Source organism: Arvicola amphibius, chromosome 10 (genome assembly GCF_903992535.2).
Source record: "Arvicola amphibius chromosome 10, mArvAmp1.2, whole genome shotgun sequence".
Lineage (NCBI taxonomy): Eukaryota > Metazoa > Chordata > Mammalia > Rodentia > Cricetidae > Arvicola > Arvicola amphibius.
Genome location: NC_052056.1, coordinates 57013735 through 57036179, shown reverse-complemented (window position 1 = coordinate 57036179; position 22445 = coordinate 57013735). Strand labels below are relative to the sequence as shown.

The 22445-nt window shown below is 38.5% G+C and overlaps 1 protein-coding gene across 8 annotated transcripts in view; it reads right to left on the bottom strand.

Annotated features, from left to right (window-relative positions):
• The window catches only part of LOC119825216 (ABI family member 3 binding protein), a 213737-nt gene that overhangs the window by 60276 nt on the left and 131016 nt on the right, over positions 1-22445 (bottom strand). The window contains exons 16-28 of one of the 8 annotated variants that reach the window (XM_038345948.1): positions 21937-22014; positions 21335-21409; positions 20411-20488; positions 16082-16123; positions 14292-14372; positions 13793-13840; positions 9111-9200; positions 6933-7016; positions 5416-5472; positions 4509-4592; positions 2993-3052; positions 1189-1257; positions 283-366 (exon numbers count right to left, since the gene is read on the bottom strand). The exons of 3 other annotated variants lie outside the window; for them this stretch is intronic. In XM_038345948.1, the coding sequence (XP_038201876.1) occupies positions 283-366; positions 1189-1257; positions 2993-3052; positions 4509-4592; positions 5416-5472; positions 6933-7016; positions 9111-9200; positions 13793-13840; positions 14292-14372; positions 16082-16123; positions 20411-20488; positions 21335-21409; positions 21937-22014 (930 nt within the window). The remainder of the gene's footprint in view (positions 1-282; positions 367-1188; positions 1258-2992; positions 3053-4508; positions 4593-5415; positions 5473-6932; positions 7017-9110; positions 9201-13792; positions 13841-14291; positions 14373-16081; positions 16124-20410; positions 20489-21334; positions 21410-21936; positions 22015-22445) is intronic. 4 more of the 8 variants (XM_038345949.1, XM_038345950.1, XM_038345951.1 and 1 more) reach the window with 4 other exon arrangements.

Below are 22445 nucleotides of genomic sequence, written 5' to 3'. Positions count from 1 at the left end.
ATTAGAACATTTACGTATAACATATATGACTAGAGTATCAATTGCCCCAAGGGAAAAATATAATTAAACTTTTATCTGAAAGAATGTTGTTTAAGCATTTGCTAAACTTCTGTTGTGTTTTAAATCCTGCTGTGTCTCACCTACCCATAATTTCCTTAAAACAAGCACAGAGAAGTTGATACTCAGGGAGTGTAAGAGCTACTACCACCACCACTGGTTTGAGTCTCAGAAGACACAGACAACCGGGGCTCACCCTAAAGACACCTAATTTACCCAATTTACCAGGTTTTGTCTGAGGTGCTTGAGGGCTCACTGTGGCTTTAGGTCTGGGTCGTGGACGGCGGGTTCTTTGTGACATTTTGCTAGCTGAAGAAAGAAAAGCCTCGTGTTACTTTGGATCTTACGACCCTGGACACAAGAGACCTTCACAACTCTCAGATTTCCTAAAGGTGCAGGCAGTTGTTCCTTTAGTTAGACTTTTTCACTCTTTTTTAACAAGCATGTCTTCTTTTTGCCATTGACAGTGATTTGAAGTAAATTCCTGGTCACAGTTGAGGCAAGGAGACTGATACTCATTGGGAGAAAGTCATAGAGCCCCACTTTAGGGGAAATGATCGGGAAGGATTCATTTAATGATTTAATGAAGGGGGCATCTGGATCATATTAAGAAGGAGGCCTATAATTTAACATTTCAGATGAGTCATCTCCAACTTGTCAAATTTATAGTAAGGTGTATAATTACTTAAATCATCATTTTATATATATGTGTATATATATATGTATCACTGCTTAAATTACAACACAAAAGAAACAAACATACTGTACAATAATTTTCAGAAAGAGATCTAGAAACCTGGATGTATCAAGGAGCATAAGAGTAGATGCTATTGATGGGCAGCCATTTTGATCATGGTTAAACTCGGCTATGAAACAGAACACTGTTCCGTGAAACACAGGACAACATGACTCTTTCAAATATTCCATGTGGCCATTAATATTTTAACTAAGCTCATGCTTAGCTCTCATAAGCACAGCAAGAAGTGTGTCTGTAAGATGCTCTGAACTCTATAGCAGATGGCATTAGGGGATGAATGATTTCTCGGAGGGGTGGAAAGGCCGCTTGTGGGGATGGAGACTTAGTGGACTATACAATGAGCAATAGAAGCTCTTGGCAAGTAAGGGTGTTACCTAGTGTTGTCCTGGGGGCCTCAGTTCTAAAAGCAACAGGTGCTTCAAGGTCTGTAACAGGTTCACGGTCTGTAATAGGAACTGAATTAATAAATATGAGCTTTAAAACATGTATAAACGGACACAACATTTACTTGAAAATGAGTCTGTGAGCAAAACACTGAATCTAGAATGTGTGTGTGTGTGTGTGTGTGTTTCTGGCTGAGAGTATTATGAAATGTGTCCTCACAATTCATAGACTGAAGGGTAAAAGTCCAACTGAAAATACAATGTTTATAGATGTAATTAAGGAATTATAAGGTCAGCTCTCCAATTTGCCAAATATCCTTATTAGAAGAGACATTGAGTGTGCTTATAAATGGAGGAAAGGCCATGTGAAGATAGCAAGGCAACCATTTGTGAGCCACAGAGAAGCCTCAGGGGAAACCACTGGAGGCAGCCTGGTCTTTGATTTGTAGCCTTCAGAACAGTAAGCATAGATCCCTGTTGATGAAGTACCCACTCTATAACACTGTGGAACGGCTGTCCTAGTAAAGCTCTCAGAAAACACCAATTCTTCTGTACAACTAGCCAAACTGCAGGTCACACCCATCCCCCAGACAGGCATCAGGCACCATTTTTGCTCTCATTTTGAAATGCTTTAGCAAGCAATTCCTCATGTCACAATGGTTGTCTGTCTCTAACAGGGGAAACTTCAGGACAATTTTACCTATATCCTTACATGTTTCTAATGTTTTGTAAGAAGCATATAGAAAGCTCACTTAGAAAATAAGCACCAGGTTTAAAAAATGTGATTGCACAAACAGTCCTGAAGTTAAGAAGTATGCAAGCAGCCATTCCAAAACAGCTTCTCGTGATTTTATTAGCCTCTAGACTGAGAAGGAAAGTAACTTTCGTGCTACTCCTAGTTAAAAGAAGGACTGTACATGTCTTTTCCAATTGTAAAGGCCTAGCCAGCCATGAGTGCCTAATAGGCTTCCAAGAGTCCCCTCTCTAGGGGAACCCAAAACAAGGTGATATTGCAACCACTGCCTGGTTTCAGGTTTCATATCTAGACATGGATGGCTTTAAGTTTGTGTTCTTTCAAACATTTTTGAAGCTAAAAAAGTACATTGATTTATTTTAAAGTTATGGTTCAGCATATTACAATTTTTTTAAAAAAATCTTTAGGTATTACAAAGCGTGGCAAATTTTCCTGAGTTTCAGGCAATATGTGGAATCTGTACCCCCTACTATGTTATTGAATCTTTTGTTATTGAACGTACCTTTGGGGGGAAATACTGACATATTAATTGAAACTATTAGTTAGTATTTTAAAATAATTCTTCTGGAATTATCTTATTGGGCTACAGTGACTGAGGAACATGAAAACCATGGTGGAGAGGGAGAGGACTTCAATTAATATTAAGGATGGAGTTTAGTATTTAAAGATAGCAACCTGATGATAGTATATGCTATTCAACCTACTAAATCACATTGCTCACATACTAACAAATAAAAGAAATTTTCCTCTTGTAGCTTTGTTTGCACAAATTAGAGATAGACACACCAATTGTGCTTGAAACTGGTCTTAACCAAGAATTTGGTTAATCCAAAACCTTAAAGCAACATTTAAATATTGTTACAAGGCAGACCAATAACCCAAAATAGATCCATGCCACGGCTTCCCACACATTCAACAAATAAGAGGTAAGCATTTCTAAACAGGTTCAATTCAAATAAAATGAAGAATGTAATTGGGTGGCAATATGGGATGAAGCCGGCAATGAATGAAGTATTTGCTGAGAGTCAGGAGTATCGTTACCTATTGTGGTCACTGGATCCTCTTTTAAAGGAGTAACTGGTTCAAAGACTGAAGTAGAAACTAGCCAAAAATAGCAAAAACAAATAATCAAGACATCTATACCAAACATTAGAACTTACAAAAACTAAAATATTCATTCAAAAGAATTCTGGCAGCATAGAAACGTCTCTGAAATACTAAGCCATGTGACTAACTCTCTGCACTAAAATGATACAGTGTCTCTGATCTCAGAGGCCAACTCATCTCCTAGGAGTGGAACCAAACATTTGTGGGTACTGGCCTACAATGTTTATATAGAGTACCTTCAAATTTTCCTCATTTTCTAATGATCTGAGCTTACTAATGCACCCAAACAGATAGCTATCATTTGAATATGGCTTGTGTCCTCTGAAGCCTCATCCATGAATGCTGTTACAAGGTAGTGGTACCTTTGGATGATAGGCTATAGTGAGAAGGTCTTAGGTCATTGGGGACATGAGACAGCTTGGACAACCCCTCGGTAGTTCTGTGTGACCCTTTGAGCTCTCCAGAGTGAATAGCAAAGGAAAAACCTGGTTCTTCCAGTTCTCTCTCCTCCTGGGCTGAAATATGATCACTCACTAGACCTTGTGCAGGCACCCACCATAGCACCGTGCCAGGAGATGATCCAAGCAGGGAATAGCCATTTCCAGGGGCTGGGATGTGCCTCGGAATGCGAACACTCAAGGATTTGAACTAGATAAACCTCTCCTTTGTAAGTAGCCTGTGCTAGTCATTCTGCTACAGCGAACAAGGCTAACATCTAATCCAAATTTGCCTCATTGACAAGATCTCCAACTCGAGTACATTACAAAAGGCAGTCACTCTGTCTGTGACATATCAAGGCAGCCTTGTCCAACACCCAAAGAAAGTGTGGCCTTAAATAAATTCTCTAAGCTCCCAAGTTCAACATTTAGAACTTTTCAACTTGTCCTATAGGCCGTTAGTTGCAGGAGCCTCATTAAAACCATTCAATTTCTGGAAACCCTATCTTTTCGTAAGAGGAAATTTGCTTCCTTTCACTAGCTGTCAAGCATTCTCTGCCTTCAGAACATCCCCATTCTTTCCCAGGTTATCTTCCCTGTAAGAATTACTTTTATATTTATAAGCAGTTTGGGGAAATAAACAACAAAAACACATTCTCTGCAAAGTCTGCAGTATCTACTCCCTAGCACCATGCAGAAAGTGCTTACTGTTGTCTGACCTGAATGCCTACTATGACTCACAGGACTTGGCAGTAACTGCTCAATTACCCCTCTCTGCTGCAGACATATGCTCATTCTCTTGTTTCATTTTTGTGCATATTTACTGTGAACACTTTGTAATGACTAGCATCGCCAGAAAAACAACCATTGTAGAGAAAATCCTAGCACATAGCACATAAGGACTTCAGTCATTACATTATCTCCCCTTATCCCATCTGAGCTGCCATTATACTTTCTGTAAGACCCGCTTGGATGGGCTGCCAGGGATCTTAGCAGAAACCCTAGGGATTTACCCAGTTTGGCCTGAGGTGCTGCCGGACTCCTTGTAGCTTTAGGTTTGGGATGTGGATGCCTTGGTTGTTGAGGCAGCTTGGGAGCTGAAGGAAGAAAACCTCAGGTTAATACAGTATTCTGGATTTTAGAAATGTTGACTAGGAATATGTTTTTTATGATTTCTTGGGTTTCAAGAAACTTCCCTTTTGAGCTTTGTAGTAGTTATCCTTGATATTGTGCTTTTTATGATATTTGGATTACTTTAAGAAATAAAACTCATAAAGAAATATGAATCTATATATTAAGAATGTTTCCTATAGCTTCTCATAAGGGTTCCCAAATGAAGAGATGTTACAAAACCTTGCAGTTACTGTGTGCACAGGGTAGTGTGGGTGGTTTCATGCTAATGAAAGTCCTGACAGTATCAATTGACCAGCCTTGAGAATATTTTCTATATTCATCCCCATCAAACCAAAGTTTTAACATTCCCTAAAATGGCAAAAACCAAACATAGCATGAACATAATTAAAACACAGAAATTTACATCTTCAAAAAAACACATTATATGAACTTCACAAATTCAGTTAGCTCAGCCTAGATGGTGCAGATTCCCCTGAAGACACGGACAGAGATGGATACCACATAACAAAAGTGTGCACGTGATGAACATGATACATGGAAGCAGAGATAGAAAAAGTCTAAGGTGTCACAGTGAGCCTGTATCTGTATATGTGTGTATTCTTTTTCAATACATTGACTCGTAAAAATAAGACGTTATAAAAACAAGACAGCCTTTTAACACTCAAACATTTGAAGCTGTTGAAGGACCCAAAGACGCAGAAGCTTTGTGAAGTCCCAGAAGCAGTGGTTATAAAGGTGACAAATGGATAAGAAATGCAGATGTGGAAAGACGTGCTATGCCATTACCTAAGGTCAGTCCTGGAGCCTCAGTTCTAACAACTGCTTCAAGGGTTGTAGCAGGAACTGATCAAGAGAAGAAAAGACATCAAAGAGACTTTATGAACATACAGAATAATAGAAAACTCATCAGTAAAAACAGGATTTCTTGGGATGTAATATTATTTTTTTTAACTTTAATATTCTTAACTGGAGAAAATGAATATTTCTTTCTTCTTTGAATACTTCTCTAAAGAATCACTACATTTGATTTGGAGGTTAGTCTCAGTCCTTGGACTCTGTTGAGCATCTCCTGGAGATCAACTCTGGAATCTCACTGCTGGTAATTATCCAATTTTAACTAATATGGTAACCTTTATAAAAAAAAATCTGACTTATCATAAAAAACTATAAGATACCCAGAACTTTTATAAAAGGCAAAATCAGAAAATACATCCACTGGAAACAGTGATCAATGCCAGATGCAATGAGCAATTTTGATAGTCAAATATTAACATACCACAGTTTATAAACTCTATGGTGATTTCCAGGGATTCTGTCCCTGTAACACTGCATCACTACATATACAAAGTTTGTATTTATATTGTCCCATGAGTATGTGCTAGACCCATGACTTGCTAGTAGCTGACAAAGAGAAACAGGTATAGGGTGAGAAGGAGGAAAATGTAGGAAGTGTTGAGGTTACACTATGGTTTGTCTATGATGGGCGTTCATGGCTCTAAGGAAGCTGGAACCACACCCATTAAGAGGAGAAGTCCTTGAAGAACATGCTGTCTCTTAACAAGATGAAGAACCACTTCTTCGTTTCTGCCATCCTTGGGCTGTGTTCTCATTAGTTCTATGAATAGAAAGAGCATGATCTTGTGCAGAAGTGAGAACCACTGAACCCCATCGGATGAATCTGAAGATTTCAGCATTCTGTGAGAGAACTGACAAGAGAGCATTTGTCTGGGAACACATGTTATATGTTATATGTCTAGGAAGTCAAGTCTGGCATGTTCTCCATCTGTTCTTTCATCCTTTGAACCTTCAAACCCTGCGCTAATTTCTTATGAATTATCTTGGATTTTTTATTTAAATTTTCAGAGTTCATAAAATGTTGCATTTGGGTTGTTCCAATTGTTTTATGATTGCACAAGCATGCTGCTTTACGTTCCTTTCTGCTTATGCAGAAACAGCTTTTCTGGCTGCTCTATTGTCAACTAAGTGGTAAATAAGACCTAACTTCTATTTCAGAGCCGAGGGCTGAGGTGGCTCAGGAGGGTGAGTGCAAGCTTAGTGAATGTAATAGCTTTGATAAGATTGTTGTGGCTCAATCCTATACCAAGCAATCCCAGCTTCAAGATGCGAATATAATCAGAGAGTAAGAAAAATAAACATAACGGCCATGAAGAAACAATATTCTTAAGAAAGAAGCGTAAGTTACTTAGGCACGTGAGGTTCTCCTTGCAAACCAGGAGATTTTACCCTGAAGAGATATGTCGAACACCTTCCAATACAGAATAAATCATAAACCACATATTTACCCAATATAGTCTGAGGTGCTTCTGGATGGGGTGTGGTTTTAGGTTTGGGACGTGGGCGGCGGACTTTTTTTGTTGTTGCTGAAGCTGATGGAAAAGAACATGGTGTTGATGAGTCCAAAAGCTATGCCTAGGATGATGAATCTTTTCTAAACTTAAAAAAAAAAACTAATAGTTTGAGCTAAGAAATCCTGTCACTGGGATTCAAATATTTCTTTAATAATTGAGACTCTTCCAGACACAAAAATAATAGATATAATTACATTTAAGAAATGTAAGTTAGGAACCATCACTATTTCATTGAACATATATTTAACCCCCAATGGTTATAAATCCCCATTCAGCTCTAGTGGTGTGAATTTTGAACCCACTCCACAGTGATGTCTTTAATTTAAGACAAATGTGCCTGGGGAGGTCCTGTACTTGGTGATTTACCAGGGTAAGTATTTAAAAAGTCACTGAAACATCAGAAGAGCCAAAAACCAGTTCCATAGAGCTTGGGATGAAGAAAGAAGATGTCTCAGATAACTTTCACTGTGCCATCAATCCTGTTGTCTTAGAGGCCTAAAGGAGGGCCAGGGGTCACGACTCTTCAAAGATTCCACTGATGTGACACAAATTTCAAGGGGCACAGATCAGGTAGCTGTCTTAAATTAACCAGGGTACCTTTCTACTAAATGGTAAGAAAACTTGCAATGATTTGAGGTGAGCCCTGTGACAGAGTGAAACAGGGTGTGTCACCATAATCTCCTCAGCAACCACGGGGACACTCAAGGTGAACAGACAAAAGCACTCACAGAAGGATACAAAGAATCATTACCTAAGTCTGCTGTGAGAAATGATCCAAAGCAATTTAAAACAATGAGATGCTAAACACAGTGGAAAACCTACCAAATTCTCCTGAATATGAGCTTTACCAGTCTAGCACTGGTTCTTTAGTCAAAAACAGCAACAACAAAAAGACCAAAAACTTTAAAATTTCTATATAAGCATCCACAGATGTTTGTACAACACAGTCCTATCCTTAGCGTTTCTATACAGTTAATGGTGATTTTGCTTATTTTTTTCTACAGTGAGCTATAGGTTTTGATTGCTTTTCCATTAGCAAATAATGTGATAGAAAATTCTGCTTAGAAAAAAATGTTATGCATGTGATAACATCATATTTAATAATTATAAGAATTAATGTGAAAGCATAGTTTGTAAGGCCATATACTGAAAAACAAATGCTGGAGTCATGAAAATACAATTGTTGATATATTTAACAAGACACAGTGAAGAATGACCAAAATAGACAATGCTTGATTTTGTTGGGAGTCCGCTTTGGAGAAAGATGAGGACCTATGTTTGAGCACAGGCAAGCAAAGAGCTAGACCTGGAGGGTCATTCGTCCACAGAACTTGTTACCTCATCTCCTCACTATACAGAACAGACCTGGTTAGGACCGGTAGCAGGACATGCCAATGGGTTCAGAGCAGTCACTGAAGTTGGACTTCTGTGATCATCTTTGTGGATTTTCCAAAAACAACATCATGGCTCAACTAAGCAAATATCACCCTTCCTTAGTCAGGCTACACTTCTAGTTCTTATGTTTTTATTGTTACTTCCATACATGGTACCTCCCTCTCTCTGTTTGTAGGAGTCAGGCCCATTCTTGCTGGCAAATTTATAAAGACTAAGAATTTCAGGTCAACATTAAACGTGTTGGACCACATATACATTAATTTTTACTTAAGAATGAATGATGTGTCTACAGTTGATGAAACAGTGACTCCCTGATATTAATCCTATTCTTTATTTCTCTTTATGATGTCTGAATAAGAGTTGCTTCTCTGTTCAAATAAGTCACTTGTTAGCTCTAATGGATAGCCCATAGATGCTAAAATGCTAAATCTAATAAAGAGTGTGACTCTTGAATCAAATATAGTAAAAGAAGATATTTTTCCAATTTATAATCAAAGAGCAAAGTATAATGAAATTGTCAGAGAAAAAAACATATACAATTCTCAGGTATCAAGGAATTCCCATGACAGCAGTACAAGGAAGTCATTGGGATTGGCTAGGGCATCATGCTGGCATCAGCTGCTTCATCTGGTTTAAGCCTTCTCCCTTAGTGGCAAGTAGGACTACCACTTCCATCACATCCAGTTAAGTGCTCCGGGAACCAAGAACCACATTTACCTGGTGTGGTCTGAGGTATCTTTTGGCTTGGGGTGGCTTGGGGTCTCTGAGGATGTGGACGGTGATTTCTTGTTCGTGATGTTTTGGGGGCTGGAGAAAGCAAAGTGGTTAATTGTGGTTGTGTGACTTCAGAACTAAAGAAAGATGAACACATGAATGTAAGGTTTCTGAAGTTTTCTCAGACTTTTGAGTTTGGAGACAAAAAAAAATGTCTCTTTGATCTGGAATTCTTTCTTGGTAATATATATGTCAAACAATTTTGGTCTCCTGACAGTTGAGGCAGACTGTGTGACATTGTTTTGGTTATTCTGAAATTTTTATTGTTAGTTGCTAGCATGAAAGAGGTTCCAGACCCAAAGGGAGTTTGAAACATGGCGTATGTTGATATCACATCAGGGGGACCTCAGCTAACCTGCTTCTGGATAATTGTCCTTAGAAAAACTCACTTTAGGCTTATGAGTCATTACAATTAGCACTACTATATATATTATGCTTTCTAAAATCACTTTTATAAAACCAAAGTCTTTCACATCTTCAAAAAAAAGAATAACAAGAATAATAGCTTAAGGGGTAGGTACTCTGAAGTATATGAGAAATTTATTTTTAATGTAGACTAAAATTGAATACTGAATAGATTCATTGACTCTGTGAAATGTTTGCAAAGCAAGATAGCTAGGGATATCTAAGGAGCTGAATGGAGTCTTATAACTAAGTAACGTCCTTTAAGTACTCTTGATATATTTATAGTGAGAAATGCAGTCAATGATAAGAATTTTTTGTGTGTGTGAATGAAAAATCCCCTTGACCCTTACAGAAATGGATCCAACAATAAGCAGAAAATGTGCTTAAAGACTAAAAGGTCATTGCTTCATGTTGTCACCGGAGCCTGGTTCCCACTCATAATTACAGGTTCAATGTCTGTGGTAGCGACTGGCCAGAAGCAAGACATCACAGAAGTTAAGAAATGTTCAAAGTGATTTATCTTAAAGAGGAAATGTTTTAAACCTGTTCTTGTTTTCTTAAAAATATAAGAGATAGTTTATTCTATAGATAGATATTGTGAGGGACCATGGCCCAAAAACATAGAATTAGGTTACCGCAAATTCTAAATTCCACCGTGGAAATATTTTCCTGAAGCTTTTATAGTTTTAAAGAACAAAGAAAGTAATAAATCAAAGCAAATTTAAAATACATTGTTGGATACATCAGTCAGGTACAGCAAGATGGGGGAAGTTATTCTGCAGGCCCAAGATGCTATCTGATGATATTCTTAATCTTAAGATTGGTAGAAGCTAGTGACCTGCTAAGTTAGTAGACTCCAAAGATTTTCTACCTATTAAGTTATAAGTTATTAGTTCTGACACAGAGGTGGGCAAGGAATATAAGACTGTTGTGTTTGAAAGCATTTGTGAAGTCTGAGAATACTAATACTGCCAGTAGATGGCCAGATTCTGTGCCCACCCATCTTGCACACATACACACTTTCACTTCGAATAGCTATGACATTACTGAAAATTATATTCCTATGTTTGACTATCTGATTCTACCTACACGGATACTCTTGTTCTATAGTTGTATGATGGGTTATACTAAAGTATTCTGAAAATGGCTACAGAGGCTTCTGTTGTATCTGTTGGAGGAGTGGTAGTTGTGAGAATAGGAGAAGTATTGCCAACTGTTGACAATCGTACAGATAGAGGTAAATGACTATTATGTTTCTGTATTTACTTGTCTCAAATGGATAATTTGTATGTAATTATCCAGTGTATGGATATATATGGAGGACTGGGGAAATTGCTCAGCAATAGATCTTTTGACCAGCATGAATATGACCCTAGTTTTAATTCCTAGAAACCACCCCGCCCACTGAAAGAATAAAAATAATTCAGAATAAAAAGAAACAATGCAGCCTTTTAATCTCAGTATATATGATTTCTATACATTAAATAATTCTTCATAGATCAAAAATGAAGAATTACAAGTGGCATTAAATTGTAGTTTTTCATTAAAGTTAAGAGATTCTATGTAAGATTCAAATTTCTCCTTTTCTAATGTCCTCTAAGCCTTGGTGGTTCAGGGAACCAAAGCGTGAAGCCAGATTAAAATGCATCAGAGAGCAGTGTCCGAGCTAATGACACACAGAGATGGAAAGAAGCTGGGACAAGATGAGGAAGACATTGCTAGAACTTCTTTTCATAAAATGCATTCTCCACAGAAAGGTCCACTTGCATCTGAATCATGTGGAATCAAGGGGAAAGGGCCATTATCAGAAAGGGTGGCTCATCACCACAAGCTCCAGCCAGCTCTCTTTGCGCACACAGTAGAGGCTTCAGAAAGTCCTTGCTTTGAAAGACGGATGGACAGAGCCCTCTGGCTTCTAGCAGTGTGGACAAGCAATCTGACCCCGAAGGTCAAAGAAGTGTGACGTTCAGGTGCTATTCGCTGTGCAGATGCATGAATGCCTGTCATGATGTTAAAATGGCCACTGCCAAAAATAGCAAATACGTTTAAGAAACAAATAAGGAAAGCTTGAATGATGATTGAACTAGAAATACAGGCAACAAGAGAGATGAGAGGAGAACTCTCAAGGGAGCGTCAGTTAAGAAAGCACTTGTGACCAATGGCTAGGGAACGATCTTCAGTTCCAAGGGGAGCAGGCACATAGGCTGGATCACAAACATAATACACAAATGAAGAGAAAAGCAACCTTAAGTATTTGTAATGTTTATTTTGGAGACATTGAGCAGAGTTTATTCTAGGTTGATGTAGACTGATTACGTGATGGGCTTGCTTATAATGAGAAGGATCTCTTAGTTTTCTACTAATTGACATCTTAGGAGAGCTCTTCAGTTGTAAACAGAATTTTCAAAACTGTTACATAAATTTGGTTTTTTTTTTTTTAATATGGTAGAAAACCACCGAGTTAAGTAATTATGATTTAAAATGCCAACAGGTTAGTTCAGAGGAAGTCAATCCCTATGTACAGAAAAGTCTAGCTTCTATTCATTATAAACTAGGAAAGACATAAAGATGCTTTTTTAAAGTGTGGGATTTATAAGATTATCAGGTATAAAAGATTCTCATTTCTTACGCCTAGTGTGAATACTTCTAGAAGGTAAAGAACAGAATTATGATACTCAGCTCTGGGGTTAGTCCAATGTATAAACCATCATTTCCACTGATAAAGTGTTTTAGGCAAGACAGTGGGAATAATGTTTACCGGATTTAGTTGGTGGCATGTCAGGTGTGACTTTGGGCTTAGGAAGCCACTGCTTAGGTGGTTTTAAGTCTGAAGGGGAAAAGGTACCATAATCAGTGTCACAGCTAAGCTGTTGGCATGGAAATCAATGTTACTTGTATATTCTTTTCTCATTTAGATGCCAAGGCATGGAAAGTGTTGATTACCAGGCTGGGTTTCAGGTACCTCTGGCCTGCGTGTTGCTTTGGGTCTCTGGGATGGTTTGGGAACTAAAAGAAAAGGTATTAAAATTAGCATAACGGTCATGGTTGTAACTGTCAAAAATAAGGATGCATAAGTTGAGAAACACTCTGTGAAAACTCAAGGCAAATATAAAAATAGTTCCAGGAATGGTGGAAATGCTCATTTTGTCATTCATTTGCAACACTAGTTTCCTAGGAAGAGCCATGTTTTTAAAGATTTACTTATTTATTATGTATACGGTGTTCTGCCAGCCTGTATGCATGCATACCAGAAGGGGCACCAGGTCCCAATATAGATGTTCGTGAGTTACCCTGTGGTTGCTGGGAATTGAACTCAGGACCTCTGGAAGAGCAACCAGTGCTCTTAACCTCCGAGCCATTGCTCCAGCCCCCAGAATAACAATCTTAAGGAAATGCTTAAAATGTGTCTTTGAGTCAAAGTGCTAATTATCATGTGGCTTCCTTGTTAAATACATCATTTAAGAAGAACTAAGTATATCAGTTTTCTGCTTTGCTAGCAACTTTCTTTTAAGCACAAAACAATAAGACAGAATTTTAAAGCTGATTAAGAAGGAACCCGGGAAATTACCCATAAACATCTGCTGTTAACATAAGAAGCAATGGCATGGCTACTGATGTGGGGAATTTCTTAAAATAATCAGAGACCAACTGAATTCTGAGAAGTTACAATGAAACAATTATAGGCATGACACTGCCACTAAAAATAATAAAAACCACCTTGGAACTTTTAATATTCTCAAGTTGCAAAGACAACTACCACTTTTATACTGGACCCTAGAACATAATCAATCTATGGTATCCAAACATACTAAAAGCATTCTCCAATAGGAATGTGTAGTTTTTCAGAGTCCTACAGGCTTGATGAATAAAGCAATGAAATTTTAGCCACAAAACCAGACAAATCCATGCCATTTGTTTAGTCCAGGGTGACTACAGACAACCGTGAGGAAGAACAGATGGCTCTCTGAACACCGGGACAGGGCTAAAGGAAGAGGGTCAGCAGCGCAGTGGGAAACTGTGCTCACGGCCACAGACCTTCCCTGCATTACTGCAGGAGACTGTACTGGAAGAATCCTCCAGTCTTCAGGCTCTTCCCACACACACAGAGAAGAAGGAAAGCGTGGTTTACGGTGTGATGGGTTGACAGAACTTCAGTCATGCCTTGGTTGGAGACCATGAAAAAAAAAACGACAGGAAAACAAGAGAAGATGCAGAATTACCAATTGTGGGCACCAAAAGCTGCGGTGGCACAGTGGCAGGTTCCAGAGCTAGGGAAGCAAAAGCACCAAGAACACTGGTTATACCACGGAATGGGATCCCAAGGAGGCTAACATTGTGCCTTAAGGCAGAAGCTGTACACAAACTGTGTTATTGTTTTCTGAATGTAATTTCCCTTTTGCTTTTCCCATTCACCTTTTTCCTCTCACTTTTCCACACCTCAGCTGCCCTGGATATGTACCAGCTGTGAGACTTGAAGGATTCTTGCTTTAATAATCCACCAAGTGGGCCAGCTTTTCACACTGTGCATTTACTAATCACTAATAGAGATGTAGATGCATCATATATCATATGAATGTAGAGAGTGAGTATACAGATGTTCAACAATACAAACCAACCATATTGTTCCCTAAAGCTCAGCTGTTTGGGGCGTGGCAGCTGACAAACTAGAAGCCACGGCACTGCATCCCTGGTCACTGGAACCCTAAGTATCACATTTACCCGGTTTGGACTCAGGCGTTTCTGGACTACGTGTGGTTGTAGGACGGGGGCGGCGACCTGGTCGTTTGGTCTTTGGTGGAGCTAAAGAAAGGAAAAATCTCTAGTTAGCAGAGAAAGAGTGGAGCTACAAACTGAGAGGAAATGTTACATGCCACACAGTTAAACCTTTTGATTCAAGCTGGACACATTCTGTTTTGCTACTTTTCTGCCATCACTACATGAAATGTCGAATTTAGGGTTTTTTTTCTTTTGATATTTTGTTTCTCTCTCTCTCTCTCTCTCTCTCTCTCTCTCTCTCTCTCTCTCTCTCTCTCTCTCTCTCTCTTTCTCTTTCTCTCTTCTCTCTCCTCCCATCATTCCCTTTCTCTTCAAACTTTTTGGTCAAAGATTTGTACATTTTCCAAGAGGTCTCCTTATTCTTTCACTTTGAGATAGGTGTTGGAAAATCTCAAAAGTATTGTGTAGTTTAGAGGAGATGGTCACACAAAGTTTCAAAGCTATACCATCAGGAGGAACGCATAGAAGGCTGCTTTTCAGACACACCAAGAGTAAAATATTAAAATTTGGCTTAATATTCCAAAGCAGGAGATTTTTCTGCTTAGTGTTTAAAATAGTCCACATGTAAACAATAGGGAAAATGAATTTAGAAATTATATCAAGGGAAACATTTTTGAAATGAGATTATATTCATAGGCCAGAGGTAAAGGATTTAAACATTTTAAGGATAACCAAGAACACATAAGTGGATACAAATATATTACTCCATGAATGTGAATCTGCCAACTGTGACCCCAGCCATTAAGAAAAGAAAGGAGTCACCCACTCAGTAACTGTGTGTCCAACTAATATTACTGTCACTTTCCCAGGTCTCTGGGTCCTGAAACCACACAAAAGATTATCAAGAAGGAACCAAGTCAAGGGAAAAAATGTAAAATCAACTTAAATGTGGGATATGCTCAATTTTAACTTCTCGCTTGAGCAAATTCTAAGTGGTGAAATTTTATCCACACGAGAAGTAACCTCTTCTACTGAAATCAATTCCTGTGGTTTTAGACAAAATGAATAAAAATGTAGCCAGTTAAAGTTTGGAAAAAGAAATGGAAAAAAGGGCAGAGGCGTGGGCCTTTGGAAGCTGCAGATACAACACACTAACCGGGAGCTCGTGTTGTGAAGGAAAATGTGGGCAATGGCTAGGATGGCACCGGAACAGGGATCTTTCTTTGTTTGGTTTGGTTTTAGTTTGGTTTTGCTTTTTTCTCTTTTGATGAGAAAAAAAAAAAAAGCTATAAGGGGTTGGCTTTGTTGTTCTTTTCCCCTTTTTCCCCACCTCCTAGTGGGTGATCTGGTGACACATCACCCTTTTTCAGATCTGGAATGATCATCACGCTTTTCAAGAAAGTCTGCAAAAGTTAGGATTTTGAAAAGTGAGAAAAAGACTCCCAGAGGGAAGCACAATTATGCCTGGGGAAGCCAGAAGTCTCCACTGGAAATAATAAGTTAGGAGAAGCTAAGGAAAATCTCCTTGACTATAAGACAAGGCAATAAAGAATCTGCCGCATCCGAGGTGGTGTGGCTTTCATGGGTGTCCCAGAGCTTCTATTCAGCCAAACCCAGTCACAGGGTCGATATTCTAATAGAAATCACTGAAAAAACAAACAAACAACAGACAAACAAGCAAACAAACATCCGAAGGACAATTAAGTATTTTAAAAGAAAAGCAAATGTAGGACAAAAGTTGAACACCGACGATACAGGCCATGTCTTCACGAGGAGTCAAGGAAGCAATTTACCCTTTGTTGATGGTGCTGATGGTAGAGTCTCAGGTTCTGGGGCTGCAATGAAAGCAAATAATGTCAAAACAGTGCTGAACGGCTGAAATTAAACATCCTTTCCCCTAAGACAAAGGTCACTCTTTGATGGAGGTTAGGGCTCTTCTGGCTTAGGTTGCTGAGGCTTATTCATCTCACATTCATTACCCAAACCAGAGTTAAGAATTCTCATCTGTGTCGTTCATCTTTGCTGCGGCTCTCACTGCAAATATCCGATGGCTGTCCCTAGAACATCTTCCTGAAGGTGTTCTGCATTCCTTGCCACCTGATGTTTTGTTTCTTACAAAGCAACCACGTTCCCCTCAGGAAGTGAGAGAAAGTTACACGCTTGTACTGTGTTAGTTTTGAATGGTACCCAGCTTGGCTGGGCCTCATGTTCTTTCACAAAAGATAAGAAACATAAGTGTGAAAAGGGCCACACATGCTCATATGATACGCCCTGTGGTCACAAGTACATACTGCTAATAAACAAAATCTTATGTTTGCTAGCGAATCATTAAGTATTCACGCATAGTCTCAGGTTTCACAAACTGCTTCATCAATTAAATACCATCTGCTGATGGATAAACAAACCCTCCGGAGGTCATATGAGAAGCGAACAAGCTATTATATTTCCTCCTGGCTATTTGGTTACATCTGTTACGTTTGGGGGGGGAAAACAACAGGCTATTTCCAGTAGGTTTTGTGCTAGTCTGCTCAAAGGAATTTTCTTTCAAGAAGAAAATTAAAATTAATGTATTTCCAAACATAGGAAAAAAGGAGAGCTTTTATTTCTTATAGAAAGAAACAAATTGATTTAGTACTCGCTGGCTTTCATTACAATGCTAATCCTTCTCTTATTTACAGCGCAGATAGTATTTTGTCTAGAGCTAACTCTGATAATTCTGAATAGGAAGAGTAGTAGGTTTGGAAAAAGCAGAAATGCAGCCCATACGCTCTACTGTAGTCTTGAGCCACTCAATGTCCCTCTGCTGTGAGGTGTGGATGTTAACTCCCTCAGGTGGTAATGCCCATTGCCGGAAAGGGTGAGGACCCCAGGGCTATGAGAAAGTTTAGAAGCCAAAGAAATGAAACCACACCAGCTTCCAAATAAAAATCCTGGCAAAAAATAAATAGATAGTAAACAAAATATTTAATTAAGAGGTGTCTATTCAAACACTTAGAAGAGTAGCAACATGCCCTCTCATTTAATATTTTCGATTTAGTTCTAAAAATATGACTTACCATGCATAAATGTCAACCAGTATTTATAAGACAGTTTTTGATGCTTTCCAATTTTATTGGGAAATTAGCAGAAATATTTAATTTGCTAACCACCACACACAGCACCTTTCTCCATCTGCCTGGTAGCAGCCTCCACTGAAAATGCAGCATAAATATAAAAGTTGCTTTCTTTGCAAGCCTCCCTCAGAGTGATTTCTGAAACACATGTACATTAATCCCTTCCTACTCCAACTGGCAGAGTTCTTGATTTAAACTGCGAGGACACTTGATTTTTGTACCCCGTGCTTCTCATTTGGCAACCTCAACCAAGGTCACTTACACACTTGCTCAAGCCTCCCTTTCAGCGGTTCGCAACCTTCCTAATGCCGTGACCCTTTAATACAGTTCTTATGTTGTAGTGACCCACAACTGTAAGATTACTCTTGTTGCTACTTCATACCTGTAATTTTGCTATCGTTATGAATCATAATATCTGATATTTTACGATGGTCTTAAGCGATCCCTGTGAAATAATCATTCAACCCCCAGGTTGAGAACCGCTGTTCTATTTCTGTTGATCTGACACCTACACCTGGGCGCTACATAAATTCATTTTCTGAGCAGCTGCTTTGATGTCTTTTGCCATCTTCAAAATAAATCCTGACCACTTAAGCAGAGAAGCTCTTGCTTTAGGAACTTCACTGTGTAAACACACTAGTGATGGAAATCCAAGTTGAGAGTCCTTTACACAGCAGACTGTGGAATGCATTCTTCCCAGAGCCAAAAGTTTAACATTTATATGGTGATACAGTAAGAACTGACAAAGCTCTCCATAGCTAATTTTTTAAATCAGTATCCAACACTGTTGTGTAAATTCCAAATAAACTATAAAAGGTCAATATTGGATCATTCAGTATGAGCTACAATCCCTTCATAGGGAACTGCTGAGAGAAGACTCCTCCTATTAAAGAACCCCCTAGTCTTTAGAAATACACCATAAAATCTCCTGAGAAGTATACAGAAGTCAGTTTTCAAAAATCACCCCCAACTAAGAATGCTTGGCATATTGAAGAAACAGTGCTTTCTGGTCTTGTACCCCGAGAACTGAGACACTCCAAACAAGCAGGGTTCTTAGGAGGCAGAACCCATTCCCGCCTCCAGTTGAAAGGCTGATATTCAGTGCATCGGGATTCCAGTCCAATTTGGTACTGGAAAGTATGTTGTAATACAGACAAGGGACCCTTGCTCACGCCCATGACTGTTTCTGTGTTTTCTGTGTGATGGTCACGAACATATTGCCTACCACACAGCTCAGAGCAACACTGTGATAATACCAAAGGGCTGGTTGCGCTGAGGTCATCTGGTTGTGCTTTTGCACTTTTCATGGAAAAATTGCATTAGGCACTTACACAGAAATCAGAACTCTCTGAACCAAAGAGCTGCATAAATCAATTTTCCAACATTATTTTTAGAACACTAAAAATAAGGATCAGAGAAATGATCACATTTTGGTGTCACTGCTAGAATAAGAGATATTTTCAGTTTCAAAGAAATTAGTTGGGTTTTACTGAGCTAAAAACAAATGAAATGATCAACAAATTCCTATTTTGGTATTAGAAAAACTCAAAAGGAAAATTGAATGCTAAACTAATTAAGTAGAATGAATCTATCATCTTGGATGATTTTGGAAATATTCCGTTAAAAGAATATTTCATGCTCCAGGCACCGAGAACCACTTATGGATGAGAGCTCTGCCACTTTCTAGTAACTGCTACTCAAAGACTGACTTCAGTCTATGCTTTTAAGTCAGTCTAACTATTTTTCACTTGTCATATTTATTAGGCAATGGGGGTACGTTTTGGTGTTAGTAATCAACGATTGATAGGCATAATGCAATGATCTGAAACACAAAGAAAATCCAGTAACACCAAATTAAAAGTTACTTTTTCAAAGAACTCCTAAGTTGAGCTTGAAGACGTTTTTCCAAAAACATCCTGAGAACTGTATATGTAACAAACAGAGTTTGCATCTACCAAGGACTGGTCCTATACAGCGTCTTAATCTGAGCTCAGATCTACTAACTCACATCCAAAATAGCTATAGAACTCATGCGTCTGTGAGATACTTTGCATTTTTCCAGATGAGCAAAGAGAACAGACAGCCACTGACGGTTTACAAAGGAGCGAGAGCACTTGGCTTCCCTAGTGATCTGAAGTTACGCATGTGGTATCGAGCAGGTTCAGGACTTTAAGAAATTTCACAGTATGTGTCCTTGGACTTGTAGTACTTTTTGGTGATAGAAAGGGGAAAACAATTAGTCCAATGTAGAGATAGTAAAATATCTTCCAAGAAGGAACAGAGTGACCTTTCAAAATCATTCCATATTTAGTCGCAGCTCTCAAAGTATGCACTGAGCAAACTTACAAGGAAAGAATTTCAAAACCATCACAAAAATACAGGTTAGAAAACTATTTTCTCTACAAATGTGAGTGAAGTCTGCTTGCTGAGTAACGTCTGAGCATACTTCTAAGCAGTGAAAACCATCACCTCCAAGCTGATAAATTACATGACACCCTCAGGCTGCCATAGCTATTCTTCCCTTCCCTGTTTTCTCTACCTGAACACTACAAATATTTTAAGACTCATGGCTTCAACTCAGTCTTTCTTGGAACTTCTACACAAGTCCTACAGGCTGGAGTTTTATGATCTTGTGTTTCATTTTCACTGTTATTGCTCTCTGGGTTATAAGCAACTTGAAGACCAGAATAGCATCCTCTTTACATTAGCATGCCCAATGGAAAAACTGGTCCATCAGACACCGTGCGTCAATGTGAATGCATAGCTAGAGTACAGTGGTTATCTCACATTGTGAGCTGTGGGGGCAGGACCTGTTTCCTGGTTTATCCCCACATCCAAGAACATTCTATTGGAGACCCCTGTTGTCTCATTTGTATTACTGTTAGCTATTTCAAATTTTTATAAAGAAATTGTCCTACAGAAAAATATAATTTTCTTTTTGCTATAGAGAGATGATCATGATCTATTTGGATTTAAGTAACCTGAAAAGTTAAAGAGACATTTATTTACCAGGTTTGACTTTTTTTGGTGGGATGGTTCCGGGGCGACGCTTAGGTGTGGTGGGGATAGACGTAGTTTGCTGGGGAGCTGAAAGAGGAGTCAGTATAGCATTGGTAAGTGATACTTCTCAAAGGTCAGTCACATGTGCCTGTAAACATGAATACACGACCCTACTGAATGCAAGAATGATTGCATATTTTTTTGAATTCCTAGATGTCTGTGTCATGTTTTCTGCTGAGTACATGAGCTTAAGCATTCACTGGGCCCAAAAGAATTACATTTTTATAGAGGAGAACTTAAATTCATACTTGAGAAGAAATACTATTCAAATAAATGTACCAATGACTGAGCACCCTGGAGGCCTTCTGGATTAAGATAAATTAAGAACACAATTAAGATATTGACATCAACAGCAGGGAAAAAGCTAGTTGATATTTCAGACTTTAGAATGGAAAATTTAAAACATCTTAATCTTGGAGTTCATTTGTACTTTCACCAGACACTAATGACTTTTATTATTTAGATAGTTTATAAGACACAAGCTCTTTTGTACATCTTTCTTCAGCATATCCAGGATTTCAGGCACTACTTGATATTCCTTTTTGAACTACTGTGGATTAAACACTATTACCGTGTTCACCAGAAAGAAATATACTTAAAATAATCATCACCTATGCTTCTGCTATACTTTTCTAGTCGACAAAGTTGAAAGCAATTAAGGAAACTACTCTTCAAAACTATCAAGGTTGTATAAATTCCTTGAGATTTATCATAAGGTTATGTGGATAACTCTGCTCCTAGAGGTAGAATCCCACGTAGAGAAGGAAGGGAAATGTTTATGAATAAAAGCGTGCTCAAAGGCCAATGTAGCTGATTCTTTCCTGTCGCTTTACCTGTCTTTTGAAGCATGCACTACACAATGAAATCAGTTACCAGTTGTTGTAGGTTGCACTTCAGGACTGGTGTAGACTTCCACATTTTGAGCATCAAATGATGTTTCACTTGAAGCTGGAAACAAAAACACCCCCATCCCATCAAGCAATTTCAGTTAAAAATGAGGTATTTTAGGGATGTCAACATGCTTTCAAGATGACATACTGTGCATGCTACAGGGATTAAAAAAGAAGATACACGTTGTCCTGCAGCTAGCTGATGACGCTATGATGTAAAGCAGGGGAAAAGGATGGCAATTGCTCAGTACAGGCAGCTTGGTCCGTGAAAATGAGGTGATGTAAGTCATAGCACCGGGCACGAGATGATGCAGATGACAAAGGGTTCCGTGCAATTTCTGAATATTTTCACAATGTTAAGATTGGAAATCCATTTTTCTTCCAGTATGGGAAAGTGATAGATACATAAAATGGAATATAAGATGCCTGCATAAAAATATATCATACATCTATATTCAGAAATAGAAAAGAAGTAAATGATTAGATGAAATGGGATAGAATGGTTATTTTGGAAGAATGGCATCCATATGGGTTATGGAGTTTTTAATGGAAAACAAAGCACAGAATTTCTGTTAGAAACATTACCCAGTGTTGCCCTTGGCTGTTCAGGAGTTCTAGGAGTTTTAGGTGGGACAGAGTCCAGAGTAGGATCACTTGTTGCTGCTGGAATAAACGCCAACATTTGTAAAGGCAATAGAAGTTTGTAGGGATAAAATACAGAGTAAAGAAATAATATCCCATAAAAGAAAAATATCAGCAACACTTGAGAGATTCCTAGCCAATGCTTTAAGTCAGTGATTCAATAGGAATTGAAGATGCTTACTCTGCAATATCAGAACCCATAAAACAGCTTTACATATTTAACTTATTTTCAACCCCTTTTCTGCTGGTTTCTTCCCCTATTTCATAACTGCTAATGGAACTTACTATAAGGATTCCGTTTTATTACTTTTCTTATTTTCAACTGTTTAAAATCATTTATCTTTACTTACCTTACAAATAATTCTAATATAAGACTATACATACAAAACTAAAAACAGGTACCTATCTATGTTTGGCCAGTCTGACTTTGAATTCTACAGTGCCTGGTTTAG